Source organism: Alosa sapidissima, chromosome 1, assembly GCF_018492685.1.
Source record: "Alosa sapidissima isolate fAloSap1 chromosome 1, fAloSap1.pri, whole genome shotgun sequence".
In the NCBI taxonomy this organism is placed as follows: Eukaryota; Metazoa; Chordata; class Actinopteri; order Clupeiformes; family Clupeidae; genus Alosa; species Alosa sapidissima.
The window spans coordinates 12,453,478-12,466,595 of record NC_055957.1 but is presented as its reverse complement, the minus strand read 5'-3'; the positions used below and the strand labels follow the sequence as shown (position 1 = coordinate 12,466,595).

Genomic DNA, 13,118 nt, shown 5'->3' with positions numbered 1-13,118 from the left:
GAAATCTATATGAAGTTCCTTCATGACTTCTCCAGTGCTACGGCCCATTTTATTTAAGTGAAGGAGATAAAACACTTCACAGGGTTTCCTCCTCTGCACTCACTAGCCACTGGCGAGAAGAGTAATTTACTGTATCAACAATTTTTTTTTTATATCGCACTGGCTTTGCTGCAAATTAAATAAATGCTCTCCACTTCCGAGTGCAGATTAAGAGTGAAAACTGCAATGAAATCAAAATGCAGTGCAATGAAATCAAAATGCAGTGCAATGAAATCAAAATGCAGTGCAGTGAAGATCTACTGACACCACGATCTGTAAAGAGTGCATCATGCAAAGAGAACCAGACAAATTAAATGGCATCAGTGTATTAATCCAAAACATTTTCTTCTTTCTAAGGTGGAAGGTTGCGAGGCTGCGAGGCACTTCAGAAGTGTCCCTATGGCTCACCAGCAGTTGAGTGGATGACAGGATACAGTGGCATGAGCTTTAAAGTACTGAGAAGTCTAATGCACAATAGTGCAAAACTTGTTTGTGGTATGAAGATTTTTTTCCCAGTAGACAAATAGTTTCAGATACAAAGCTTATGTTCTTGGTAAATGCAAACTGCATAATCTGACAAGATATCTACACAGGACCAAAAAAAAGGCCATGCCACCTCACCCTGGAACAGTCACAACCTACTGCCTGGCTCTCAGACTGACAAGTACCTGCTCTATGCCTACATTCTGCCCTTATCTTTATGTCTGCCCTCTCAAAGCAGCCTCTAAACAGCCAGGTTTGTTTGCTCCTTAAATAACACTAATGAGAGGACTGGCAGCAGGTGCCAGACAAGCCCACAGCGGTGGGTGGAAGTGAATTACGCCCAAGCCGATGCCTCTGTGACGTGGATCGGGAGGATCCAGGGAGGATCGGAGAGGATTGGAGGCTAGAATAAAAAGAGTGCAGAGGTGCTGACGATGACAGTGCAGTTTATGCATTTCATATTTGGCAAAACACTTTTTAATCTTAAGTGACTTGGGGAGGCAGTGAAAAGAAGCCATTACATCATTGTCGCGACTCCCTAGGAACCCATCCTATGACCTTGGTAACAACCGGCTTCTTGCCCTTTTCTGTAAGGTTTACATTAATCAACACCTTTTCATTTTTCAGGTAATTTGAGCGCAGGGAAGATTTACATTTTGTCAGGATGTATTTTCACTGGGAATCAAAGCCAAAAATGTTGTTACTACTAGTACATTTATAGAGAAAACAAAACAACACTAACACTATACTAAGGAATACTAAGGACCCTGGCCTTGCACCCTCTGGCTGGTAAGTGAGCACCCTCACAAACTTACACAGACATACTGCACGCCTTTTGACCATCTATGCAGTTCTCTGCAAGGTCTAATAAAAAGATGATAAATACTTTCAATAAACTGTGTGGCCTATACTACAACTATAGTACAGTGCCTGCTGTCCATCTATGTAATGTTGACCTTGTGTCAAACAGGGGTTTGATGCAGCGGAAATATAATAGAACTGCGTCATAACTTGACCATGGGTTTTCTTACTATAAAGCAACAATGCCTTCCATCTTCATGGTAGACATGCAATAATCCATGAAGACACAAACTATGGTGACTCCTGGCGTAGACTTGGCCATATACTCTGGCTTGTGTTCCTGGCTAAGCCCTATTTAACCCTAGCCCTGTACAGTGTAATTTCCTATGCGAGAAACTGAGTTTGAGGTTAATTATTTCATAATATTCATGTTTCCAAATGTAATAATAAATTAGGTTAATTATTTTCAAATATATGAATGTAGCAGAGACCTGTGTACCTCTTAAGTTAAATGTAACATTGGTGTCAGTCATTGCAACATGCCTGTTTGATACAATGACTATTTTTGCGATTCATGTATTTATGTAAGGATGTAGGCTCACATGGGCATAGCAAAACACAACTCTAGTCAGCAGAACAACCTGACTAAACAGAGGACAGAAAAATTACTTTAGACAGGACTGTCACCCTGGTATTGGGGGGGGGGTTGACCAAAAAGCAAAAAAGGATTTCAGGGACTAGTCTCAAGTGCAATGGAATAGACTTGTAAGAGTAGTTTGATTTAGATGGACTGAATCCCACCAGTACCAAAAGAATGAAAACTGTCAGTCAACATCTAGTAGGGTGTCAGACCCATGGATGCCTCTTTTGGTTAATGCTTCAGGGTGGAGTATGATATATTTTGGTTCTACACTCTTAAAACGAATGTGTTGAAAACAACACAACTTGCATTGTCTTTTTAACACATCTCTGTGTCCAGATGGGGACAACACATTCCTTTTAAAGAGTGTAAGCACAAGGCATAGGGCAAAGACACAAAAACAATTTGTTGGAGGCACAGCCAGGTGATATTTTACACAGCAAATTAACAGAACAGTCCACGAGCCTTTTCCACATCTTCATGAAGAGGACCACAACTATTCTCCACATCTGTTGTCTTTTGTTGGGTAAACCAACAGAGGAAGGGCTACAGTGGGCTATACTACGAATCTCAATGAATGGGTTAGCGGGGTATGTTGCGCTCAAAGCCAGGGTATGCTGTGACACGAAAGTGGCCTGTTTTTTATCGTGGCTTTATCACCATGGTGTTTTATGCTGGCAACCAAACCTGGGGCTCGTTTCTAGAAAGCGTTGTTTGCTAACTTGCGTCGCAACCTTGGTAGTTCGCTCCATCGTTCTTGGATTTGGTGTTTCTAGAAAGGGTAGTTCAAACTCTCAATCGCAAACAAGGACGCAAAGTTTGGTCGGTTGAACTACTGCCCCTAGGGAGTCGTTCCTTGGTAGTTCCTGTTGGTGTCCGGAGCACCTAACCAAAAAACACAACCGCCTAACCAAAAATTATGAAGTGGATGTTTATCTCGTGACCCAATGATTGATCTATCCTGTAGCTTTATTTTGATTAAGAGACTGACTCCCCTACTTCGCTCATTCTTGCTATTTATGTTAATTCAAGTATTGCCTTGCTTTTTGATAAGCTAGTATTATAATCTTCACAGACTCTTAACATCAGCACAGTGATAAATGGTGTAGTGGCTAAAGCAGCGTTGTAGGTTCGATTTTCTTATGATGTGAGATTTGCTTCTCGCTACCTGCAGGTGAACTAGTGTGACACATAGATTCAATTGTTTGACTGATGTCTTGTACCTATGGTCTCTCGATGTAGAGTAACTATATACAATATGTATGGTCAACGAGCACGTAGTGCACTGACGCGCTGCCGTTAAGCCACGAGACAATTAAAAACATATGCGATACCCAGACATTCGTCCAGGCTATATATTTTTTCCAACATAGATATTTAACACAAATAATGACACATATTGGTCGGCTTCAGTAAAATGTTTTATATACTTGCAATAGGTTTAGGTTTTTGCAGATGACGATGACAATGCCAGCAATAATCACTCGGTTTAAATTAGAAAAATGTCAACATAGGCCGTGGCAGAGAATTTCTAGGGGGTGGGGTATTACACGTTGCCACTGTTTCCACCAATGATATGTATCGCTGCATCATCAACAACGTTTTTGGAACTACAGTGTTCGAACATCAGAGGTAGCGAATTGCGACACAGGTATGATGCTTTCTGGAAACAGGTGTAACAATGTCGTTGTTTGGTCACAAGTTGCGTCGTACCATGGTGGTTGAGCAACGTCATTGCTAACTTTTCTAGAATATGCTAAAAAAAAGTAAAGTGCAAACACACCAGCACAAGACGGCTCTAGATAGGGCTGAGCTCCGCTCTGGTAAGGTTAAATGGCGGATCATTCACGAGAGGATTTTGAGATGCACAGATTACCAAATGAACGCATATGCACATATTTTGTTAGAGTGGTGAAATACATTCACACCGACACCGCTGACATTATATTGAGGAAAAAGTATAGCCAACCAAGCTCAAGTAGCTCAGTGTAGCCAGACGGACCTTACGTAGGCCTAAATTAGGACTTTAAAAAGTATCGGCGCAAATTATCGGCCAGAATTCTGTTATCGGACCGATAATAATATTTTCATTTTTTTACTTATCGGCCAATAATATATCAGCCGCCGATATATCGTGCATCCCTAGTCTAATGTGCTTCGTAGTATACTCCACAGGTCTTCTGTGGACTAGCTTCGTGGTTTGAGAAACAAACCATTAGAGAACAAGCATTGCTTACGGCTGATGGAAGGTCAAATCCCTTCATGCTGCCCTGTGTTTTCAATCCCTTGGACACAAATAGACAGCAAAGTGTGATAACTTCAAGGCTGCCTTCTGCTGTGATCCCAAACAGTACTAGAGATGAAATAGTGGCAATCAAGGCCTTTTTTAAAAAGAAAAAAAAAAAACTTTTTGGAATTCTGTGGGATACTCTATTGGGGCTTAGCAGGTGCTGATCCATGAAATATGCCAAATCAGTCAGTGGCTGTTTCCGAGGCTCAACGCCTGTCATGATCTAGAAAATAAGATGAAAGGCAATGCCCGTTTCAGAGATGTCTGCACTTACAGGTCTCTGAATACTAATTCCTGAAACAAAAGTGTGAGAACGCACTGGGTCACCACACAAGGGAAAACTGTCAAGACTTCAGACAGTAGGAATTACCAGTACTCTCAGACTACTAAAGATGGGTGTTTAATCTTGCAAACATCGCTGAAAGTAAAAAAAGGCACAAGTCATCTTGTGGATTGTGTGAGTCCTCTTAGGTTTACAGCTACATCATGTTCTGACAGTCATTCCACTTCTCAGTGAATGGAAGGGTAGAAAAAAAAACCTTTGTAGGCATATGTTTCATGCTGTGTGCTTAGCTCTTTAACTCTTTTTGGTTTAAAAAAAATAAAATATGCTACCTTCATGCACTCGCCAAAGAATATTTTCTTAGTTAGTTCGAGTATTAGTCATCAGTTAGAAGAAACACTGCAAGAACAACAGGCCAGTCATTCTTCTACTACCTAGCACCTTTACACCGCATTATCATACGAATTCACAATTTTAGGTTCATGATGCAATTTTCTCACAATTCATTTAGTTTAATAAGCTGCAATCAGTGTTTTTACGGCAGACATTATGCTAGTTAAGGTGTCTGACTGGGGGAGAGGGGCATATTGGGCCATGTAGCCTAAAATATTACATTATATATGATTATTATTATTATTATTATTATTATTATTATTATTATATCATACTATTATATAAAGTACTGATATTATATATACTTATATATATACACTTTATATATATATATATATATATATATATATATATATATATATATATATATATACTGTATTTCTGATTATTTATTCATGACAGCACACATTATGCAGATATAGTATAGCCTACTGTTAGACTCCAACAGCTCTTTCTGCCTGTTTCCGTCTCTTGCTGCTTCAGCTGTCAGCAGCACTGGTTGAAGCTTGGAAATATTATAAACAAAGTAACCAATGGGCTACCTCGTCCACTAGTTGGACCTGTTCAGTTTTCCCACTTGTGTTTAAGTTTCAAAGTGATACTTTTTCTCCTAAGGACAGGCCCTTTTGAGTCTGGGAAAAGACTTTTCCATTTACATCAGGATTAAGTTGATAAGAACTTGGTAGTAAACTTGAATGCAACACTTTTGAACAAATTTGCAACGTACAAATTTACAACGTGGTTGCATCGTGATCAATTTTTTTCTTAACTGGTTGTAATTTTCACACGTGTACATCAATTTTTAGCCGATTCACAGTGCATTGTTACATCCCTATTCAGTCATCACAGAAATTATCCCATCACCTATGCTTAGAGGATTTGTGAAAAATGACAAGAAAAGGTCAATGACAGACATTAATGTAGCTGAAGCAAGGAATGTCAATACCTCATCATTTTATACTCATGTCATGAAGTTAATTACCTAAACATCTTTCTACGACTATCAATTTATAGACGCATAATATACATTATAGCCAGGGGTGTAGTGGTAAAATAAGAGGTGTGTAAACTATGAATTCTCACGGTAAGGTGGACTGCGCCATGCGGTATCAGAATTTTTAAAAAAGGCATTCGGAACATGATGGTGGAGGTTATTGTCCAATGTTAATAAAAATACCAGTGGTATTAAATGTGTACTCATGGGTATTACGAGATAACTGGAAGGGACGGGGCACCACTAGGTGGACGTGAGGCACTGAAAGTGTGGGAGATGTTTTTTTTTTCTTTCTTAACATGCCGCACTGAGCAAGAGGCTTATTCACTGTGCAGCAGTGAAATGCTGCCAGACGGTGACAAGCCAGAGTGTGTGCGTGCACTGGAATGCATAATGGTGTGTAGCACCTCGGCACCTCTATTCAGTCCTCGGTCAGCATATATACACACACGTACTGTACCCTCGCTACACAAACGGAAAACTGAGGGAATCACCGAGATACGCCACAGCATCAGCCCACTCTGAAACCATGTGGCTGAAGTTCAATTGCTCACCAAGGCAATTGTGACAGTGCAGACAGCACATTCATGTCAATACACTGAAGTGTCTGCATTCACCAGCTCAATGACCTAGCAGCTGTTTGTCATCTCAGACAACAATAGCAATTACCCATGAATGATTTGCTTTTGAAAGCCACAAGCCCAGTTGCCCAGCAACCAACGTGTAAATGAAGCGATCTCCATCTTTAGCTAAAAAGGTAAACGTGACAGCTATTGAACTGACAGTTGAGGGTGCTTAGAAACTATGCAACAATTTTTCCTTTGACAATTTTCCTGTCGACAAGCAAAGCAAGCAACTCAACAATATGATTCTGGATTCCACAGACAAAGTCACATAATTTCAAACAGACAAAAAGTCAATAAGAAACATGAACTGATGCCTATTGTGAAACATGCACATTAGCATAGCCTTAATTCAACAAGAAGCGATTATATGTATACAACCAGAATAAATTAATCGGTACTCAGCTAGGATCTTTATTGCAGTGGAACAGTGTAAAAGGTGCACCAACAGCTGTGAAAATTCCAATGTATGTCCAATGTGAGATTGTGTGGTGTACAAATGTAAAAAATTGTAAAATCCCTCTCAAACCAGGTATGTTTGGTGTAGCTTTATATTTTTAACTATAATCTAACCAGGGATTTCTTTCTGTGCCTTAGATACGGAACAGTGACCTTGAAGATATGAGAAGAAAGGAACAAGCCATGTTTGATGTCATACTTTTGTGCATTTTAGATAAGGGTTGAGTCTGTTTGAATCCTCATGCCACAGCCCTTAGCAGTAATTATAACTGTAATGTTAGCCAACCTGTGTAGCTCCATGGGTTGAAAAGAAAGATACTGTACCTGTCTGAAACTAAGACAATACTACAATTAGCCCAGAAAACACCCCTGTACTATTTCCAAGACTTGTCGTCAGAAATGAAAAGGCAAATCAATCAATCATTATGCAACAAGTCAAAAACTCTCCCTTAATTCCTTTTGTAATAATGATTCTATTGTGTTAATTTAAAATGTGTGTGGCAGAATGAACTTTGAGAATTACTGTCTACAATACGACAGCTAAATAAATCCATATCCTTTAAGTAAGTGGAAATGGGAGGGACATCTGCTCAAACACTATTGGAGAATTGCAAATAGAGGAGCCATACATTGTAAATTGAAATTAGAGCAGAGTCTGGCATAAGACGGATGGCCTGTACCAGTGCCAACAAAGGCACAGGTTAACGTGAAGTCAGCAGTTTGCGATGTTAAACTAAGCTATCAGCTTGGACTGACATCTAATACAAAATAGAACTGTCTACCTCCAGTCCAGCACACACCTGTAACATACGTTCAAGAAGTCGTTGTTGTAACACACTTGAACATAGAATATGAACTGTAACTATATTATAACTTCGGCCATAGAACATTAGTCAGTCCAACCCCAGACATAATGTTACATTCTTGACTGATGTTTCACTGGCTCGATCCATAGAACAATCTAAGAGTTCATGTCAATCTTAGAGTTCATGTTATATTGATCCTGAGACTATTGACCCGCTCACCACTCAGTCTCTCAGACCATTCCTCACAACAGGAAGATAAAGAAACATTGCTTTTGTTATGAATAAGGAGTGGCGCACCGGAGAGAAAGTTGATGTACTGATTGACTCTCTGCATCCGTTCTCTCATTTAGATTCCAACACTCAGTTATTGCTCAGGAGTTGTGAATGCACGTGGTGCGGGCAAATGACAGGTAATATAAACAGTGCTTTTAAACAGAAATCTTTTATGGCATGGAGAGATACTGGTAACCTACTGGTGCTTGACATATTCAACTCAGCCAGGGACAGGACCACGGCTTCCATTTCAACAACTTACTCCACTTTGTGTGAATCTGCAGTATCTGCACTAGAGAGAGCACTAGAGATATATGCGCCATCAAATCAGGACTGACATTAAAAGTGTCTGCCATACTATTTTATCTAAAGCAATTTACAGCACAGTAAGGCTCCTTAGGGAATTGGACTTCTGACCTTCAGGTGGCTATGGACCATCAATTCAGCTGCAGCAGAGGCCTCTCCAATCAGAAATGACAGAAAATGAAACTCTGTGTGGAATTTGACCCCTGACAGAGTGGTCACTGGGTGAGACAAGGCTCCATAGGTCTGTGCTTTATTATGTCTACTCGACCCTGTGAGGATGTATCTGTTCAGGTGTCCCGGGGGCTCATGTACAAAGCTTGCGTACGCACAAAAATGCTGCGTACGCCACTTCTCACGCTCACGTTTGGATGTACGAAGACTGATTTGAACGTGAGAATGTGCGATCCTCCATCAAGCCCAGTTATGTGAACCCTGTCACCTACTTGCAGACTGACCAATAATTCTGCCAGTCTCTGACCCTATAGCCTAGCCACTGCCACACTCTGCCACTACTGTTTTTTAGTTATTAATTACAGATGATAAAGACGTAAGATTCTTGCCATTTCGTCGGATAAGCACTTCTACCTCGCATTCATTGGAGATAAACTTTTTTTCATTAATTTGATGATTTCAATTATTTAACTTTGGAGCAGGTTCGAGTATGAATGGATCCACAAAGGAGTTTTCATTGTTATTAATATTGCGGGATAGGCCATTTTGTCTTTGTGGAGGTCTGCACTCTCGAGTGGCCTTCTAGTTGGCATATTAAAATGAGTGTGATTGAGGGAGGAGAGAGGGTGGAGTGTATTGCTTGTGCAGGTGCGCTTAATTTCATGTTAAATGGGAAAAGAGAAAAGAAAAGCTGCATGGAATTCTGCATACTCACAGTTTCATACATCAGGATTTTTTTGTGCGCACACTACTTTTCAGGTTTGCACGTAGCCTACGCAATGTTTTAGTATGAAATCCACGCAAGTCTTTGTACACGAGGCCCCAGATGCAGAGAGAAGAAAGTGGTTCAGTAATTCAGTTACACTGAAAATAAGGTCACTAAATTCATTCTCCTGGTATATTCGGTTCACCTGCTTGTAGCACCATTTATACAGCACATTTCCTTCCAACCTTAATCTGAACAAAACCTCTTTGTACTGATAAATAATACCATGCTGTACATTAAGGATATTTTCTCCTGAAGGCTGCTTACTTATATAACCAGATTGTACTTTGTGCTTAAACTATTATCAAGATTCTCTCACAGGTTAGACATTTCTCTCACAGGCTAGTGCTTCCCCTAATGCATCTCCAATAGTGCCACAGATAATACCACTCGAATCTGCACTCAGACACCTGCGCTCATGACAACACTACCCCTACCTATATGTCTTCATTTTCCAAAATGACACATAATAACACCTTGGCATCCCATCCTACGATTCCAACTGCTATTCTGATGCATTTTCCTTAACAAAAACCTACGCCAATGCTTCATCATAGGAATGGCATGCTCGGTTGACATCCCATAAGCTCTCAAAAAAGTTTCTCTCTCTCTCACCCACTATCATTTATTTCAGAGACTATACCAGAAGACACACTTCCTGTGGAACCAATGTGGAGTGTACAGTGTGTCGTTTACAGATCAAGTACAGTGATGACCAACTTCTAGCATTAGGAATGGAATTTTCAGCCTGCTGCTTTCACTTTCAATTGTACTGGTAACATCGGATAACATAGGCCTCTGCCAACTTGAGCAATGCCTATCACACATCTGCTCAAGTTAATTGGCAGTCTTTTAAGGCTGAATTCCATCAGTGATTACCTGCCAAAGGTTCCTGTGTGAGAGAAATTCTGAGTCATATACACGTTCAGATATTCAACAGCCTGTCACATCACACAGCACCAGGCTAATAGAATTTCATATTTGCAGGTAATTAAAATATGTGATGTTAATCAACTACAGTGTGTAATCTAAGGACCGCTATATACCGGGGATACTGTCCAGGGTAGTTCATTTATTTAAATGTGTAGCAATGTCTACCCATCTCTGCAGAGCTAAATGCCTCACTGAGGTGTGATGTATCACTTTGAGGAGAGACATTCACAAACTGCGAGACAAAAATAAAACTGAAACAAGTGAAAGCAAGAAAACCACCTCCATGAGAATTCAGACACTAATTGTAGGTTTGCTATTAAAATGACATTTCTCTGGAAAAATAAACAGCACAGTCCATTCTTGAAAGGCAACACATACACCATGACAAAAATAGCCAAATCAAAAATGAATTCCACATGTCAAGTCAACTTAGCCATAAGCCCTGAACGTCACTACAGGGGGATTTCACCTCACCTCCTTTGTGTGCTCACACATCACCCCCACACATGTCCTAACAGCCTGGCAAATGCAGTATTTCTCCCTTGATTGCATTAAGACTCGGCAGCACAAAATGCCTTATCCCTCTGAGCATTTCCAGCAAAGATTACAAAATAGCTATTCTTCAAGCAAACTTCTGGCCTTCAAACAAGCTTAGACCAAGGATCATTTTACACAAGGGAATCCTAAGTGCACTTTTCAATTAGATCGCCACAGCTTAATCAATTTGCCAATCTCTCCCAAATAAACAATTAAACTCCCAAAAGCTCTGAGAAATAAACTGTAGGTAAAGAACTCACACCAGCACTGAAAAATGAATTCAAACTAGAAAGCACACTTACAGTAGTGAAGTTCGTGGGGAAGCACTCCTCTCCCCGGTAAGTGCACTGTAGAAGCATTTCGTTGATGTCATGGCCCGTGCGATTATAGAAGTCAGTCATATTGAACTGCTTGGGCTTGAAGTTGCCAAAGTTCGCCTTCTCCTTCAGGGCTTCCAGCACCTCAGGCTCAGCCAGGTGCGGGTTGGCGATCTGGTAGTTCTCATTGAGGAGTGCCAGCAGCTCACCTACATGGTAGAGGTCATTACGAGTGATCCTGGAGAAGCGGAACTCGTTGAGGTTGCAGAAGGTGACGGCCGGGAAGGTGAGGTTGGGTGCCGCCACCTCATCCAGCTTGGTGACGTGGGGGTACTCAAAGTAGTACTGCACGCGGTCCATGCACACCATGAGCAGCAAGCCAAGTGAGCCCATGAATGACAGAGTCCACAGGAAGCGGCGGAAAGTCATATGCCCATAGGCAAAGATGTGGCTCATGCCATGTAGGGTGGAGGTGTTGGCAAAGGCTTGCAGGTTGGAGGGCCGGATGCTCTCGATGCTTTCCTCTGAGTCTCCCTTCATGGCTGTCATTGATCCTCACAACCAGCAGGACTTTGGTTAAAGACTTTGCTTAGCAACAAAACAGTATGAACCAAGTAACAGTCCTCCAAGGCAGAGCCGTTACACTGCTTTGCAATGTTTGGCGACTGCGAGAAAAAAGAGAACATTAAAAGAATAATACAGTGCTACCTGGGAATTGTTTGACAGCTGTTTTCCAAGATTCCTCTTTCATCGCAGTGGGTTTGTGCAGAAATGTCAGCTGTTCACATAGTCCCAGGGTCCCTCCTTTTCTGCTTTTCAGACTCCCTTTCTATTCTTCACCATGATCAGCTGTCTTTTCTAGCGGAACTGAACACAACGACAGCTCCTGATACACCCACTTTCGCAAGACACAAAAAGCACAGGGGAAAGCCCTAAGAATTCTGTGCTGTGTGCCGAACAATGATAAAAACCTCAAACAGAGGGAAAATAACAGATGTAGAGGGAAGAGACAGAGCGAGAAGGAGCAGTTGAATGGAAGAGGGAGATGAGAGCTGCAATGGAAAGGCTTGCTTTTGCCTAGACTGAGGAGCTAACCCCTTCAACGGTCAATGGGACCCTTCCTCCTCCACTCGGCAAGAGCGCCTCTACATTGCCGGGGGGAATGCTATGAGATGTAAGAATGGAAGAAAAAGGAGCGTGTGTCTTAATGTCGCGCCTCCTGCCACCTTCTTTTCTTTCCTGCGCCTCTTCTTCTCTCCTTCCCTCCCAACCCCCCTCCTGTGGCTTTGCTTCTCTCCAGATGAAAATGAAGGGTCATAGACCTCCCACCAACCCACCTCTGTGTGTGACAGCCAGGGATCTGTCGCTTCTATGGGAATCTACTTTGCTTGTTCTGCCGCCGGTTCCACAGTGAGGTCCGAAAGCGCTGGCAGTCCAATTTGTTTTTTTTTTCCAGTCAGACTCACTGCTGCTGCTGCTGCTGTCTGGCCACAGAAGATTGGTTTAAAAAGCCACGCAAGCCTCTCCACCCAGTTCAGTATACAGATTTATACTGTGCCGCCTGACGCCTTTTCCCTCTCTTTTTGCGAGCTGCGAGCTAGCTCTCCACCAACCGACCCCCCCCCTCCTCCGTTTTCTGCTCTTTAGTAGTCAGAATCCATCCCACTGCCGAGCGCCTGCTGCCTTGCTTATGTGTCTGTGAGTGGAGAAAGGGGGAGGTATCTCATTCAATACAGGATTCGCGATGGCTTTGCATCAGTAACTCTGCCTGCTATTGGCGATTCCATGCTTGCCACAGGTAGTTCATGCTTAGCTCTTAGGAAAGGTTGTTTAATTAAGCATGATTTATTAATCATTTTGACTTGTAAGAAAAATGGGCACGTGGTTTCATCAAGCAATAAGGGAAACCACTTTCTGTATCAGACAGAATGATTATAATGCAGACTGAGTTTCCATGGTAAATATATATCTAGACTCATCAAATGACAAAGGATGTGTTTACTT

The 13,118-nt window shown here is 41.5% G+C and overlaps 1 protein-coding gene across 3 annotated transcripts in view; it reads right to left on the bottom strand.

Annotated features, from left to right (window-relative positions):
* Positions 1–12,681, bottom strand: part of asic1c (acid-sensing (proton-gated) ion channel 1c) — a 138,860-nt gene extending 126,179 nt beyond the window's left edge. For 2 of the 3 annotated variants that reach the window (XM_042105176.1, XM_042105185.1), the window contains exon 1: positions 11,100–12,681. In XM_042105176.1, coding sequence (XP_041961110.1) covers positions 11,100–11,663 — 564 coding nt within the window. In that variant the 5' untranslated portion in view covers positions 11,664–12,681. The remainder of the gene's footprint in view (positions 1–11,099) is intronic. The other variant, XM_042105168.1, reaches the window with a different exon arrangement.
* Positions 12,682–13,118: the final 437 nt, after the last annotated feature.